General features: G+C 44.6%; 1 protein-coding gene and 1 long non-coding RNA gene across 2 annotated transcripts in view; both read right to left on the reverse strand.

Annotated features, from left to right (window-relative positions):
- Positions 1–5706, reverse strand: part of NUAK1 (NUAK family kinase 1) — a 49025-nt gene extending 43319 nt beyond the window's left edge. The window contains exon 1 of the mRNA XM_083462160.1: positions 4615–5706. Coding sequence (XP_083318286.1) covers positions 4615–5016 — 402 coding nt within the window. The 5' untranslated portion in view covers positions 5017–5706. The remainder of the gene's footprint in view (positions 1–4614) is intronic.
- Positions 1–16889, reverse strand: part of LOC310687310 — a 374731-nt gene that overhangs the window by 157857 nt on the left and 199985 nt on the right. The gene's annotated exons all lie outside the window — the stretch shown is intronic.

Genomic DNA, 16889 nt, shown 5'->3' on the forward strand with positions numbered 1-16889 from the left:
AATTTGTTCAGGATGCTTTCATATTATTGTTGCTGCAGTTCTGGTCCGATTAGCCACCACACCACTTTGGAGACTGGGCGAAAGCAGATGCAGAGAACTATGACAAGACTGCTGGCTTCCATCAGTAGGGGATAGTGGAGTGGGGTGGCAGCATTCACCTGACCTCCCAACAGCTGAGTCATTCCACATACCAGGAAGGAAAGGGGAAGGTCGTGGGAAGGTTGACTCAGCGCAAACGTACCAGCAGGAGTGCCAGATTGGCTCCATCTTTACATCTGCGCTGTGCCAACCATCCTGCTACCTTGCTCGTACCCCTCTCCTTCCCAGTAACAGTGGCAACCCACCATGCCATCCACTACTTCCTTTCTTGCAACACAGTGGAGAAAAGCTCTCTCCACCTGTTAACCTCACTTTTTCTGTCCAGTCCCTTGCCTTACTTTTTGTCCCCACCACCAATTAAAACTTCTGCCTAATGCAATCTTTTCTCCTAACACAACCTCCGCATGTCAGGGACTGGGCAGAGCAGTAATGGTGGAGACTGCCTCCCCAGCCTGATCCTTCCAGAGAAGAAGAAGAAGACAGTTCAGAATTACAACAGGGGCTTCAGGGAGGTCACAACTCAGAGGCAGACGAGGGGGAAAGCTGGGAAATAATGGGAGAGGAGGAGGAGGAAGAGGAAGCACCAGCAGCTGATGGACACAGTGTCTTTAGAAAGCATTCCAGACCTTCCCTCCCCCAGAACCTGGTGAGCCTTGAAAGTAGTAGAGCAAAGGGCTCAGAAGCAAAGGGCCCTCTGTGCCACCCATAGAGGAGATAATGACGATTGAGGAAGTGGGAGAAAAAGGGGGTGGAGAGTCACACGGAACAAGGCCATTATTCCAAGAAGCTGCATTCGAAGCCTCTCTCTGTAAATATTGAATAAAAAACAGATGCTAAGAACTTTCCTTTTCTTATCCGTTCCTAGCAACCTGAAGTTGCTTCCTTTGCTGCCTGACACCACCTGCTGCTAGCTGCTCTGGCCCTCACCCTACAGCCCCAGTGCGCAGCCATCAATGGTTTTAATAGAATTTATAATTGGGGACACACTTTTTATGGTGACCTTAGAATCATCCAACTCTGTCTCACCATGTATGAAATATAAATATATTTCTGCAGCGCTGGCTATCAGAACAGACCAGACAAGTAAGAAAAGCTCCCACTAACCTGGTAAAAAAACACAACACATTAATTAGGCTGTAACCCTTTATATGCTTACCTAGGAATAAGTCTCATTGGACTAAATTATGCTTACTTCTGAGTAAACTTGCATAGGATTGCACTGTAAAGTGATGAAGACCCGAGATACATGAGAGACTGTGAACATAACTTTGTGAGAAAAGGAGAGTTAGATCATGGAGTAACTCAGGACACACATGAAACACTATATATGATCAATGTGCTGTTCCTTTGTAACTGGAATGCTGCATCTATTTCCAAAACCAATATACAGTACAGTGGTACCTTTGGTTGCAAATGGGACCTGTTCCAGAGCCCCGTTCGCATCATGAGCAGAACGCAACCCGCGTCTGCGCGGGTCGCGATTTGCTGCTTCTACGCATGCATGTGACGTCATTGTGAGCGTCTGTGCATGCATGAGCAGTGAAACCCAGAAGTAACCTGTTCCGTTACTTCTGGGTTGCCGCGGGACGCAACCTGAAAAGACGTAACCTGAACCGAAAGTAAAAAGAGGTATGACTGTATAGACTACGCTTTGTTCCTACTATGTAACTTTGTTGTTATTACAGCACCTTCATTAGCCCACACCCCTTTTTGATTGTGATGACCAAGCATGTACATCTGTCTGTTTCCACAGGCAATAACACTTTCAAAATACACTCTACTTTGCAAACTTCTTCTGTCATCTCTTGATCCTAGTACTTACAGCCATTTGCATGTAACATCTCCCAACAAATGTTTGGAAAGTTGGCTGCCCTTGTACAGGGTGGGTGTGCTCTTATATTTCATGCAATACACAGCCCAGTCTCTAGCTGTTGTATTATTGAGTAAACATGTTTAAATAACAAGTTGTTGCCAACAACAAACTAAATATAACTAATCTATATTCCATCTAATAAGCTAAGGCTGGAAAAGTACTTCAGGTTTCTTAAAAAATAAAATAATTTTTTGGCAATAGCCCTTACAGAGTTGAAAAAAATATTTCAAACTCCAAGATACTACTAATACTTGTTTTTTTAAGAACTTGTACATTGTGGCATCTGGGATTTTCCCAAGTCTGATAAGTGTATATGTTGAGGAGGGGGAAAATAGAAGCTTCTAGGGCACGCAAGTTACAATGCTAGATTCAAAAACACTTCTTTGTAAGACAATGCAATTTAAAGCCCTGCGCTATGAAAATATAATGGAGAATGCGTCATTATGTAGGCTTCATATTAGCATAGCTTCATTGACACTGGTGGAAATCCTTCAGATTCATACCAGATTCAGATAACAATCCACCCTGCAGATTTCACAATATCTGCCCCAGAAGCCAAAGAAAATTCAATGCCTCACATTTTATATGTCGATATCTGACTAATCAGTCAAGAATGCCTAACAGCATGCGCTATACCTAAATCGCACTTGGTTAAAATATATACTCAAGGAAGGTATATATATAACTTTGAGAGAGCAGAGTACTAGAGTTGTTTCTAGGCTGCAAGCTGTTGCCATATGGTTCCAAATATTTACATGCTGCTGTGTAGGAAAAGGTTACCTAACCCAGTAATTTGACAGCAAGCAAATGACATAGGTGGGAGTGTGACCTGGGATTTCTAATACTTAGCTCCTCTTTATTTGACAATTTGCTGTGAAGTCATGATAGGAAATATGCCAGTCACTTTGCTTCAAGAACCCCCTCTGCTGGTCACAGTACAGAGTCTATTCAGAGCTTTTTAATGATGCCATAAATGCTGATGACTAAGGAGAACAGAAACAGAGCAAAGAAAGCAAAGGAAAAGCTAAATGAACTCCTGTGCCTCTGCTGGCCCAGACCTTTTCCACAACATTCTCCCCTAACGTATAAAGTGAAAAACTGAAGTTCTGCATTTTAAGAGCTTGGAGAAAAGGAAAAACTGTTCAAGAAGTCAATGTACATCTGGCATGGAGTCATAGCAACCAGTTATAATTCCTTGTAGTAGTAGACCCTACAGAAATATGTATGTGCTTTTAGAGGTGAGAAAGGAAAAGCACTTTCCCATATTTAATACAAGTAAACACTATCCTGAGCTAGTCAGTATGTTGGAACAATGTAAAATTAAGCGTAGCATTTTAATCTTAAAATAAATAGAGTTTATAAATAGCAATGCTGGTTTCCAATGAAGCTACAAAGTTACATCTCTGTTTCAAAGCAAATTTAAAAAGAATCAAAAGCATTCTTTTAAAAACAATAAATTTAGATGGATGATGTAAAAAATGTAAAAATGATGTAAAAAAATCTGTAAATTAACCTAGATGCATGTAATATGACTCAGTGCTTTAAAATATCATGCATTCAAAGTCAGCATTTGCATTCATCTCTGCTTTGTTTAGCTGTCCTCTTAACAATTTAACAAAATGAAAGAATAATACATAACACAAGCTTATCTGCGTATAAAATCATTTAAATATAATTTTCATACTGTATTGGAACTTTTTTTTCACTCACAAATCACACTGCTGAAAAGCTGCAGTCTGCCTGGAATGCTTCAGAAAAATATCTGTATAGGCATAGCTGACTCAAATACAGAACCAACCTACATGAGTTGGAACACAGGTCCACTAATAGATATTAAATGGCAATGCAGAAAATAGCAATGCTTCTAGCTTATTGCACAAGCATTTCCCATCTGCCCATGAGATCTCCTGTGACAGAAGAACAAAAAAGTTGGGCTGGAGTTACAGTACAATGCCACATCGGGACAGCTGTGTTTAAGCTGTTAGCCGGCAGACACAGATGAGCCAAGTGGACTCTAAAGCTCACTGAGGTAGAGGAGCAGCATCAATGTGTTTGTTTAAAGAGGTCAGTAAAGTTCAGGTCATAAAAACCAGCAATGAAGTGTTTTGGTTTAAAGGAACTCTAAGCTGAATAGCATTTTCTGTTTAGCTTACTAGAAAACACAATACATTCCAGGGAACTTTGTATGCCCACACTTTGAAAGAACAGTAAAAGGAATGATCAATTTGGAGGGGAGGGGAGTGCCCATTTACAAACAATACTAAAAAATTCCTAAATGATCTGCACCTGGCAGTTATGATTTAAGAGAGTTAGGATAAAGTTCTAGGTGCAAATACTTTGGGAGAAATCAGACTTCACAAACACACCCCGAATAACTCTTGAATCGCATAACGGCGTGGCGGGGAGATCTACATCAAGATACACACACACACACAGAAGTGGGAGCTCCAGAAAGAAAAAGTTAGAAAAAGTAGAAGGGCGGGGGGGGGGGAATTCAGGTCCCAAGTTGTGAGGCCGGACATGCCATGAAGGGAAAAGCTCAGGAATGAGTGCAATGCACAGCAGCTCCCCCCCGCCGCCGCCCCCATGACATCTCTCCATCCGGAGCATCTCCAGCAGCCCCCGCCTTCCGCAGCCCTTACCACTCTGCCGGAAAACCTCTCGATGGCCCTCTTGACTTTGCCGTAGGTGCCTTTGCCCAGCGTCTCCTGCAGCTCGTAGCGATGCTTCAGGTTGTGCTTGTGGTGGTGCCGCTTGACCCCTTGCTGCTGCTGCTTCTTCGGCTCCGGAGGGGCTGCTGCTACTGCGCGGGGGGCGAGGGCGCTGCCGGCCGAGGCAGCGGGGGCAGCGGCGGAGCCCTCCCCGGCGGGCTCTTCCACCATGGCTGCTGGTGGTGGCGGCGGCGGCGGCTGTGCACTTGCTGCTGCGGCTGCTTGGTCGCCGGCCGGCTCCCCGGGAGCCCCAGCATCCGCCTGGCAGCAGCCTTGCGGAGGAGGAGGAGGCACTTCTGCGCTGCTGCCGCCATCCAGCTCAGCCCCATCCATCTCCTGCTGGCGCGGCGTGTGCGCCGGGGAGGCACTTCTAGCCGCGCGGGAGGAGCCTCGGCGACCCTCCCTTCAGGCGGGGACCGCCAGGGCCAGCCCCACAACCATGGCCCTTTTCTTCTTTTCCCCCACCCCACCCCCACGAGGGGCGGGGAAGGGGAGAAGGCGGCGCCCCTCGGCTTCCCTCCTCACCCGCGGCGGCGACTAGAGCGCATGGAGGCGGGAATTTGGAGAGGGAGGAGGCGCCCCGCTTGGCGATAGCGGGCTGAGGAAGGGACCCGCTCCTAGGTCTTCTTCCCTTCCGCCGAGGTCGGAGAGAGGAGCCCGTGTCTCCCGCCGCTGCTCTGCCCGCGAAGCATGAGGCTCCCGAGGCCTTCCCCCCGCCCGCCTTTAGGTGTCCTCCTCCTGCTCCCGCTCAGGGCTACATTTGGCGGCCGGCGCTGGTGTGGCGGGAGCGGCCGAGCGGAGCCTCCTCTCCGTGCCCCCCCTGCCAGCGAGGCCGCGGCGGTTGGCTCGCCTCCACCTGGCTCGCCCCATGCCCTCCTCAGCCAGCCCCTCGGAGCTGGGGGTGTCTTCTCGCTGTGTTTGGGCTGGCAAGGGGCCGGGCTTGGCCCGGAGGAGGAGCCGCTCCCCGAGACTAGCGGATCTTCCTCCCGCCCGCCCGCCCGCTTTTCGCCTCAGAATTGGGCGGGATCTCTCAGGGCGGCAGCCGCCGACTGAATGGGGGGGGGGGGCGTCGGCTCGGGGGTTAGAGGTGCCAGATGGCCTTTATTGCGGCGCATTCCGCTTTATTCCACAGCGCGGCGGCTAATGGGCCTCGTTTCCTCCAGAGTAGGGAGCAGGCTGGACTCCCTTCGCGATCTAGGCCAACAGAAAAAGTTGTGCGTGCTTAGAGCACTCTCTCTCTCTCTCTGTGTCCTACGGTGTATTGCAGTGCTCACGATCTGTTATTTTTTAGGATGGATACAAATGCAAGCAGCAATTTGATGGTAGATTTAGGGGCAGCTTTTTAAAAAATAAATAAAATCACGAGAATCCCAACTTCTACCTTTTCTTGTTTTCCTTTTTTTTCCTTTTTCCTTTTTTTTTAAAAAAATGATATTTATTGAGAATTTAAAATTACAGAGAAAAAAAGGAAAAGGAAAAAAGAGACAAAAAAAGGAATTAAACAATACAAGTCAATAAAAACAAAAAAACAAAACACACAATACATCAAAAACAAAAGCAAACAAAAAATTTAAAAACAAGTCCAATGTTCCCAAATCTTTATCTTTCGTTAATTTGCTTCGTCAACCTCCTCACACCTCCCTTTTTGTATTCTAGTTATTAATTATCTCAGCAAATCCTTTCCATCTTTCACTATATTCTGTCATTAAATTGCCTTAATTTATTTTAACCTTATCTTACCATAAAAAGCCCTAAAGCTTAAAACTTATTTATACATAATTCCTTATAGCATTTCTACTAAAGCCAAATAGTTTCATTCCAACATTTTTTCTGACACTCATTAATTTTACAATAATTCTCTAAATGAATTTTTAAACTTTCTTCCAATCTTCATCCATCGTCTCTTCTTCCTGGTCTTGGGTTTTGTCAGTCCTTTCTATCCATTCCATCTAGTCCATCAACCTGGTGATCTCTATCCGAGGCTCTTAAGTCTTTTCCATGTCCCTTCTGCAGGTCTTCTTCATGTTTATACCTGCACTTTACTTTGTCTTCTGCTGATCTTATTCTTAATTTCCTTCCTTTCTCACTGAGGGGTAGATCTCGGGGAGACTCCAACCTGACAATATCTTTATCCCTTCTCGACAGGTCAGCCCATTCTCCATAGTCAGCACTGAAATCCAAAAGATATTTGAAGGCATGTTTCAAAGTCCCTCCAAAGTTAAGGGCCCCCACAATTCCAAACTCCCCCAGGCCCAAAACCAGATCCCAGAAATCAAAACATCCCTGCATAGGGGGATCTATCCAACTTCCCATCTCCAAACCAAACAGTACTCCATCTCTCCAAATCTGACTTTCTCCAGGTTCAGTCGTCAAAAACAACAGCTTATGTTCCTGCAAGGCCGCGGCTCTCTCCATTTCTATTACTTGAGGTTCAGCAACAACCTCCTCCTTTGTCTTCCGCACAACTTGCCCTATCAAAGCAGATTCCTGGGTTAGTTCCTGAGTGGTTTCTATATAGGTATTCACTGTTTGTCCAAAATTGCTAACTGCAACAGTCATCAAATCCATCTTCTCATGTAGCTTTTCCAGTAAAGCGCTTGTCTTGCAAAAAGCAAGCACTAAGGCTTCTTCTGGGCACATTCTTGTTCAAGGTCAATGTCTGGTTCTCACGATCTTTAATCTCTACAGCTGTAGAATTCCCCAGATCGACTCCAGCAATAGTTTCACAAGCTCCCTCTAGAGGAAACAATTTCTGTTTGTATCCGTCTTTTTGAAAGCAGATCCAGCAACAAAATTACTTTCGTTTTTCAAATATTTTGTTCCTTTTAAATGAAAAAGGAAACATTGGAATCAATATGTTTCTCTTTTTTAACTATCTGTCAAGAAACGTTTTATTCACAGTCAATGAACTTCCCCAAAGCGTCTGTCTCTGACACCCCGTTCCCAGGTTCAAGATGGTGGAAATTTATCTTTCTTTACTCTCTCTCCTGCAGGCTTAAACAATCTAAGATTTCCCCCCTCTTCTCCTGCTTCCAAGGGGGGTTTAGTAGTTTTAGCTGATGGAGATTTAGTCCTTTACAAACGACTTTCCAGACTTTAGCTTGCAATGTCTTTGCTTCAATCTATTTACAAAAGCGGAAGGCAGACTTCCTGTTTAGAACCTTCCCGCTTCGGTGCCAAATTAAGATGTTTCATAGTCCAATTTTCCGTTCTACTCACGGGTAGTTGTTTAAAGTCCAATTGTCCACAGGAAAAAGTCAGCGCTCTCCGGCAACAGCAATGCAGCTTCACTCCGTGAAAAGAGCAGTCGATTCGAAGCACCGCACCGCTCACCCCATGTTGCTCCGGATCCCCGAAACTGGGTTTCCCCGCGAGTAGGGGAGGCGCAAAAGGTGCCAGCCAAATCCCACGTCCACAGGCTTCTCCCGCCTGCAGTTTTTGGTGGGTCTCCGCCTCGCCGTGGCGGTCCAGACCCTAATTTCCACGAAGCGGATTCCTCCCGGTCAGAGGAAATCCGCCATTGCCGGAGGCGCTAACCCGGAAGTCCTACCTTTTCTTGTTTTCCTTGCCAGAAGAAAACATCAGGTCGCCATCTTTGGAATGGAGAAGCCATAAAGAGAGAATGTGCTACAAGTTGAAAAGGATCATGCCACGCTAGTGTACACAATGGTGCAGGCACATCCCCATCCACCTGTGTTCTGTTCTAGAGCAACAGATGGATACAGCAAGTCCTCAACTTAGGCAGGGGCTACATCCCGGGGTTGGCATCTAAAGCCAAAATTGCATATAGTCAAAACATTGGGTGCAGTGGCAGGTGGGAGTGCCAAAATCATTTTTTCCCAGAACCCCACCCCACCTCTGTCTCTCTCCCCCCCCCCTCTCTCTCTCTATATATATATTGCCAAGTGTGTAAAGCTTAATGGGGATCTGCTTCTGCTGTTTGATCTCTCTGTGGCTTTTTATGCCACTTACTATGAACCAGCTCTTTGGGGTGGGTATTGGAACCCTGTTGCACACTGGTTCCACTCCTACTCACATGTCATGTCCAAAGAGTAGTATCTGGAGACTATTTTGGTATCCTGCAGGTATGATTTTCTCCCCACTGCTTTTTAACATGAAGCCACTGGGTGCATTTGTTCAGAGGTTGGTGGTGGCAGAGTTGTGGTGTCATCAGTACACCAATGATAAACCACTCTACTTCTCCATGGCATCATAAGTCAAGAGAGATTGTGCATGGATAGAGATTGTGTATTATCCGGGTGTGATGGTGAAGTGGATGAGGTCCAGTAAGCTGAGCTTGAACCCTGGAAGACGGAGGCACTGTGGGGTTGTGGTTCCCATGTTCAGAAGATTGGCCAGTTACCAGTTCTGGATGAGGAACTGCCTCTGAAAAAATAGGTGCATAGTCTGGGTGCTCCAGGATCCATCTTTATTGCTGGAGGCGCAGGTAGCCTCAGTACGTAGGAGTGCCTTTCACCAGCTACAATTAGTACCAGCTATGGCCGCCGTTAGACAAGATAGTCTAGCTGTGGTGATTCATGCACTGGCTACCTCAAAACTTGATTATTGCAGTGTGTTGATGTGGCAGATGAAAGTGGTTCTACTGTTGCAGATACACAATGGCATTTCTCTCTGTGCTCCTCCCAGCGGTCATTCCTCCTTTGGTCACTGCTATGGATACGCAACATCTGTCTCCAGGCACTGCAGTCGTCTGCAAGGGATTCCCGCACAGCAGGGTTGATGTTGACAGCCTCCATGTCACATTTGCAGACCGAAGCATCCTTATTTTAAATAAAACTGTTTTAGAGTTTAGGGCAACCAGCCAAGAATTTACATGGTTATAAATGTTTAGTTTTAGTTTTTAATATCAATTTTTCCACAATAAAATTGTGCTTGTTTTCCAGTAAATGTGCTTAGCATCAGGTCAGCAGAAGCAAACTCCACTTTATTCCCATAGACATGATGGTGTTATGATTTTAAAATATAATAAGCCCTTATCAGTCAGGCCATAGGCATCCTCTGAGAAACCTGCGCTCTCCCTACTTGTGATTCCCAGCAATTGGCAGCACACAACCATCATGGTTAATAGCCATTGATAGCTATGATTTAAGTGAGATTTTAAAATGTGAAACTGCACATGGTCAGAGCATTTCTTTTTTTTAATTGAAGTTGGGAATGTATTGTTTCAACATATCAGGAATGTACAAGCATGGCAGGAGGAGAGAAACATTAATTGTGCGCCTCACACACAAAAACAAAACATGGGCTTCACAGCTGAAGTGATACACCTGGCCATCTAACTCCCGCCCTGCAAAAAGCCATTAAGTCCAGAGTATAAAATGACCTAGCTTCACCTCTGTCCATCAGGCAGTCACCCTCTGGGTCTGCCCCGAATCTCCCACCAATCAGCTTTGTTGAATGACCACGGGTTCTAGAGGAACACTTATCTCTATCCATTTTCTCTATATCATGAATAATTTTATACATTTATACATATGTTCCCACTTGTTTGTTCATTTTAGCTAAAAAGCCCGAAATGTAACCTTCCTTCTCAGGGGAGTTGCTCCATCTCAGTCCCTGAGTCTTATGAGTCAGACAGCAATGGCCTTTTGGGACCACTTAAAAAAATTTTTTTTTTAAATCTATATTGGTATGCTTATGAAATAGCTCACTTACCTCCTTCCCTTTGGTACTTCTTTTTATTTCCATTTATAGATGATTGTGATATTAAATACTGAATACAAGAAACAGAGTCCATGGGGATAATCAAGGCTTACAATTGTTTGTGTATGTGTGCGTGTGTGTGTGTGTGTGTGTGTGTGCGCGTTTCCTTGAATCTTATATATTTTTCACACCAACACATCATTAGCTATAAGCTGAAGTTACAGAGCTTCCAGGCCTCCTAATACAAACTAAAAAGTGTGGAAATATCCAGTACAGTTATTCAGCACCCCATTTGCATTCTACTCATCACTCTCCTGCTTTAATTGCTTTCCTGGAACAGCGAACAAATCTGCCCAGGTCCTGAACAAACACATTCTGTGGCATGCAGCAGAACACTTTTGCTTCTTGAGCCATCTTTTTATTTCACTAAACATATTCCTTGCCTGCAAGCATCTTTGCCAGGCAGGATGGGCTACGTTTGCCCCAGATATCTACATCTGGTGCAAACATCAATGAGATTAAAACTGTAGGAGGGCTGGGCATGGGCAATTCAACCTCAGCACAGGAAGTTGGATCAAGTGACTGTCCAAAGTATTTCTTGCTCTGTTAAGCCAGTTTAAGTCTGCAGTGTTGATACAGCCTAAGTATGGTCTATGTCTATGGTCCAGTTGCATATTCCTGCATTGTAGGAGGGTTGAACTAGATGATGCTCCGGGTTCCTTTCAACTCTACAATTCTGTAATTCCAGAAGTGTTTGCAGCCTAATGGCAAATTCCCTAATGGCTTATACCCAACTTAAGTGGGGTTTGGATTGCTGCTCTTTCCCCCAGTTCTAACCAGTAAAGTACACAATGGCACACAGGGTTGCGTTTTGTAAACTTGTCCAGTGTAATCACAAAAGATCACCCTTCTCCAACCTGGTACTTTCCAGATGTTTTAAACTACAACTCCTATCAGCCTCGGCTAGCAGCTGAGTCCCACTTTGTGTGTGGGTACCATTTTGGCTACATAAGCAATGTTACTCACAACCTGAGCACTGGAAACAGAAATGCTACAACATGATAAAAACAATGGAAACATTCTGTGCTGGGAGATTCATGCAGGTAAGAGATAGAAATAGGAGCAGCTAACATGCACATAAATCTTGGAAGTGGTGGCACTCTGGCAACAAGGTTGAAAATAGCTGAGTGGTAAATTTATCTTGTGCATTTTTACATGCAAACTTGAGATGCAAACTTTTGTTCAAATCTTTCTAAACACTCATTTTCCATGTTGCTTATGTAGCAAATGTACTATTTTAACTAATGGCTAAACTCTTGGCATTGGTGCTGGTCCAGAAAAAAGCACAAAGTGGATTCGGAACAGAACTATACTGTACTCTCTCTTTTTTGCAGTCCCAAGGGATTGGTTGCCTAAATAATGCATGGAGCAGAATCAATGCACAGGAGCAGAGAGGGTGCTTGGCTCCTAGCTGCTAGGGCCTAGCATCACCATATCTGCTGATTCTGCCCTGCAAATGTTTCTGAGACCTCTTCCCCCACCCCTCCTGATGGGCTTACGTCAAATCTTGTTTCAGGATGTAACCACAAGCATGCTTTTATAAAGAAACTCTAATGTGTAGTTCCGCTCTCAGACAACAATATTGTCTTCTCAGCCCCTCCTCCACCCCACTGTGCCAGCAAATAAGTACTTAAGTGGAAACATACTGCCCAGAATCCAAAGAACTTGGCCGGCTAGTTTTGCATCCCCCAGAAAGCTTTGAGCTTCAATTTTGTGATCAAGCAGACACCTTCTGCCACATGGAAAACTGCTCTTCAAACTGGGGAGGAGAAAGGGACTTCTAAAAGTAGCTTGTGCATAGGCGCCGACTCCATGGGGCTTGAGGGGGCCCGAGCCCCCTCAAAAATTCGTTTGGGGGGGCTCCGCCCCCCAATAATCTCTGGCGCCCCTCCAGCAGAGCGCCATCGCCGCCCCTCCCCCAGCCCAAAATGCACAGGGAGGGTCGGGCTGCATGCCTCCTGCCCTCCCTCCCGAGCAAAAGCTCCACCCAATTTCCTTTGGAGCTGATTAATAGGCGCAGCACGCTCTCCCCTATTCGCTCACGAGGAGGCGGCGCCACTTTATTTGCATATTCATGAGCTTATTTATTATTCATGAGCTTTCCCGGGCCCCCCCCCCCAATATTTTTTATAAGTCCGCGTCCCTGAGCTTGTGATACAGCGTGTGGGATATACTATCCTTTTTTTTAAGCCTGAAATCTCGCTGCATCATGTACTTTAAGCCAAGCTGTTTGCATCCCAGAAAGCTTCCAGACTTTTGTTTTTTGGAGGTGGGATTGAATCACACATGGGGAAATTCAGGCTGCACAGTTAAAGTTGATTAGTGGTCTTGCACAACAAACCTGCTTTCCCTACTCCAAAACAGAACTTACTGCGATAAGGAAGGCAATGGGGAAATGCAGTGGGAAGCGTAGCATAATGATTGCTAGATGCAATTCCCTGTAAACAAATCGGAATGAATTATTTGTAAAGAGCTGGTGTTGTCTAAGCTCCCTGCAAATCAGGTTGAATGCTCAATGAATAGTTCTGAAAGCAATTCCCGAAACTGGCTGTTGTTGCACTAGTGCAAAATCACATTGTTATGGTTTACATTGTCTCAGGTAGATGTACAGGTGCAAGTGTTTTGCATCCTGCTGCTATGGAAAGGCAGGCAGGTGAAGGAAGAATTATTTGTTGCTCATCAAACCGTAGTGGGGAAGGAAATGAACTCAACATGTTCCTTCCTCTAGCTCCACCAGGTGGTGGGAAACATTTTGTGCCAAGCAAAAATCACACCATTACAAATATTCTGACATTTTTGAGGGCCTTGCCCTTTCTCTTTATAAACTGGAAATTGTTTCACTCAACTCAGAAGAATTAGAATGTTTTTAAGGGAGAAGTGTGTCCATTATCATGGAATAAATAAGTAATACCAGATGCAATGCTGAAAAAAGTGAACAAAGGAAATTTGTAATAAATAGCCTTGCAGGAGAGATTTGAACTCCAGTTTAAGAATCGTAAGACGGGAGAGAAGCAGGGGCCTTGAAGTTTTCCATCCCCAGTTAGAACATGGACAGCAGACTAAGAAAAAAATGCTATATTAAAACAGTATAGCTGATAATGGACAAAGAGTTCATAGATCCATCTTTGGATTGTCATTTATTATAATAAGCAAAAACCTCTACATGTTTGTATCATTTCTCATAGCTAGATCTTGTAATTTAAAACCCCCAAAACTGATTTTTTTAAAAAACTGATGGAGATACAAATCTGGAAAAGAGAAAGTGTTTGGAAGATAGTTGATCCCCCCCCCAAGGAATAACAGAAGTGGGAATTCAATTTATTAAAGGAACAGGTATGTAATTTCCTTGAGCACACAGCTATGGCCTCATTATAGCTCTTAGCACATGTATGGAATCTGTGCTCAGTAAGGAAAAAGTAAGGCCCATTAGGTCATGTTAAACCAAACAAATGAAGTTCAGTAATGCCTCAAAATGGGGCAATATTTAACTAGAAGAAGAAAAGTTGCTCACCTGTGGGCATTACAAAACTCTGCCTAAGGCAGCCGTGAGGGAACTTTTCTCGTATGAGGGCCTCACGGCTTCACAGGAACCTTCCAGGGGCCACAATCCCCACTGGTGTGGAGGGTGAGAGCAACACATACCGGTACTTGCACTGCAGCTATGCAAAAATCAGATTCTACACGTGTCTCTCCATCCAGCAGGCAAGAGGCAATATCTTCAATGGCACATTCAAAGTGCTGGTTTTGACCTATAAAGCTTTTTACAGCTCAGGACCACAAGAACTTCTGGAAAACCTTTCCCGCATTCTACTGAAACCCATCTGCAGGTCCCCATGAAGCTCACTGAATGACTATCTCCTGGCCTAATGTAACTCACAGGGTTGTTGTGATGATAGAATTTGGGGGGGGGGGGAATCATGCGTGTGCCACCTTCAGCTAGGAAGAAAGGCCAGATAAAAAGGTAACAAATAAATAAAAATTGTGGTGGGTGTGTTACTAGTTCTCATTGTATTCCAAGATGAGAATGTAGAAACCCAGCAGCTTATGTTTTGGGTGGCCCCATTTTCTTTTCGGAAAGGATAAGCACCCAACCATTTGCTTTTGTTTTTTGAAGGAATGATAGCTGTATAAAGTTGGGGAAGAGGCTGCCTGCAAGGTAGCTGTGGCCAGTGAGGCATTTGAATTGGATAGACCTACCAAATTTGAATTAGACACAGTAGTAAATTTGCCCACAAGTTTTCTCAAACGTCTGTAGAGGCTAAGGGCACATTGTACAAGGAGGTGGCTTCAGACACCAGGCCCGCTGGCAGACCATCTCAGCATTACAAAAATGTCTGCAAGCAAGACATGAAGGCTGGCAGTATCAACCCCATTATGTGGGAATCCCCTGCAGACGACCGCAATGCCTGGAGGACAGACAGGTCATGAAGGAATGACCGCTGGGAGGAGTACAGAGAAAATAAATGCTGTGGTGCCTCTGCAGCAGCACAGCCAGACGCCTTCATCTGCCCCAGCAGCAACAAAACATGCCTCTCCCAAATCAGTTTCTATGGTCACAGCAGGCGCTGCAACTCTCCAATGGTTAGACTTCACCCCCAAAGGTGCACTCCTCCATTATCTGCCAAGACAGATGGACGCTAACAACTTTCTCAAATGGAAAATCAATTTGTGCCCCGGGGAGGTCATTGGTTTGACTTCACCCCCAGAGGCACACTCCATTGTCTCTCAAGGCAGACAGATGTCAACAAAAATTTGCTCACTGTTGCAGCTCCACAACAAACCCAAAGAATGTGTTCTCCCTTGTGTGGAATAAACCAATGCACAAATGGCATTATTTTTATGACATTATGGCCATGACCATGTCAATGCAGCTATTAATATCCATTCAGCAGCTCTGTTAGCAGGTTTGTGATAAGGAAAAATTCAAGAGGTACGGCTTTCTCCTGTCGCTACTTCAAGAAAGACAATGACAGTTGAATGTCTCCCTTGCTCCTGCCACTATTAAAAGTACACAGCCTGCTTCCAGGGAAATATGTTTTTTTTTAAAAAAAAAAAACGTCAACCTTATTAATAATATATATAAATTCTTTAAGCCACAGTGTGTATACATGATTCTTTAACAAAAATAATGAAGGGATGTAGAGCCGGGACAGAATGTTTACAGCAAAATGGCATCAAAAGTTCACTTTGAATTCACAAACGAATTCCAAGGAAATTGTTAATCACAGCATGCTTATGCTTTCTGCCCTGTCTCATAACTTTTAGGGTTTCATTCCACCGCAGACCATCGTGGCCAGGGTAAAAAAGAGTTCTCCACTGGAATTTTGTATATTTATGTCTAGCTTGCAGGAGAATTTTTTTCTAATGCTGACCTAGTTACAATAACCCACCCATTGTCATTATGGAGGAATGGAAGAGTGGGTGGGGATGACTAACACTTCAACCAGGCGACTCCCCTCCCCTGCCCTACAGTTCAGTCTGCTAAAATTGAAAGCTCTCCCTTTCATCTCCTCCGCAGCAAAGTCACAGAGGAACCGTCTTCCGAAACCAAATCTCCCCCTTCAACTTTGCCCACCTGAAAAGCCGGACACAAAATCTTGCATTCAGTGTTAGTAATACTCAGAGTAGACCCACTGAAATCATGGACATCACATGACTAAGTTTGGCCTATTAACTTCAGCTGGTGTCTTCCATGTAAGACTTGATTGCATAAAAAACCCTTGTATCAAAGCTGAGCATTGCTAAATCTATGGGTCTTCACCTGGTGTTGACCTTTACAATGATGGTTCCCTAGTTGCAGACTGACCTCCCTAGTGAGGTGCGCCTGTCTGCATCATTATTAACTTTTAGGAGGAATTTTAACACATTCCTGTTTACCCAGGCATTTAGTGCCTAAAGAATACTGTCCCTGGCAACCTTGAGATCATTGGATGGAAGTATGTTTTTAATTGCAATCACTTTGAGAATGTTTTTAACTGGAACTGCTTTTCAATGTTTTAGTTGTAATTGTTGTCAGATTGTTTTGATCCATTTTCAATTTTTTTCAATATCTTCCTGGACTCCCCTTTGGGAGAAAGGCGGGATATGAATGCAATTCAATAAATAAATATACATTATCTTGGACAAGTAGATCAGCAGGAAGTGCGGTCAGGGCTCCAGCAAGCCAGTGAGCCACTTGAAGGTCTCTATAACCACCATGTAACCACATCTGCCATGAAAATGAAAGTGGTGAAAGGAGGCTTAACTTCCTGTTTGGGTTACTGCCGCTTTACTCTGTGCCTTTAACAAGGGCACTGTAAGCAGGAAGTTGTACGGCTGTAAGAGAAGCCTCGCTTCACCAGACCAAAAGCCTATCTAGTCCAGCATCTTATTCTAACAGATGCCAACCAGATGCAGGAAGGAAGACCTGAACACAATAGTACAGTCCTCACCTGTGGTTCCCAACAACTGGTATGCAGAAGCATACTGTCTCTAATGCTGCA

The sequence above is a fragment of the Podarcis liolepis genome (assembly GCF_965112155.1).
Source record: "Podarcis liolepis genome assembly, chromosome: 10".
NCBI classification, from domain to species: Eukaryota; Metazoa; Chordata; class Lepidosauria; order Squamata; family Lacertidae; genus Podarcis; species Podarcis liolepis.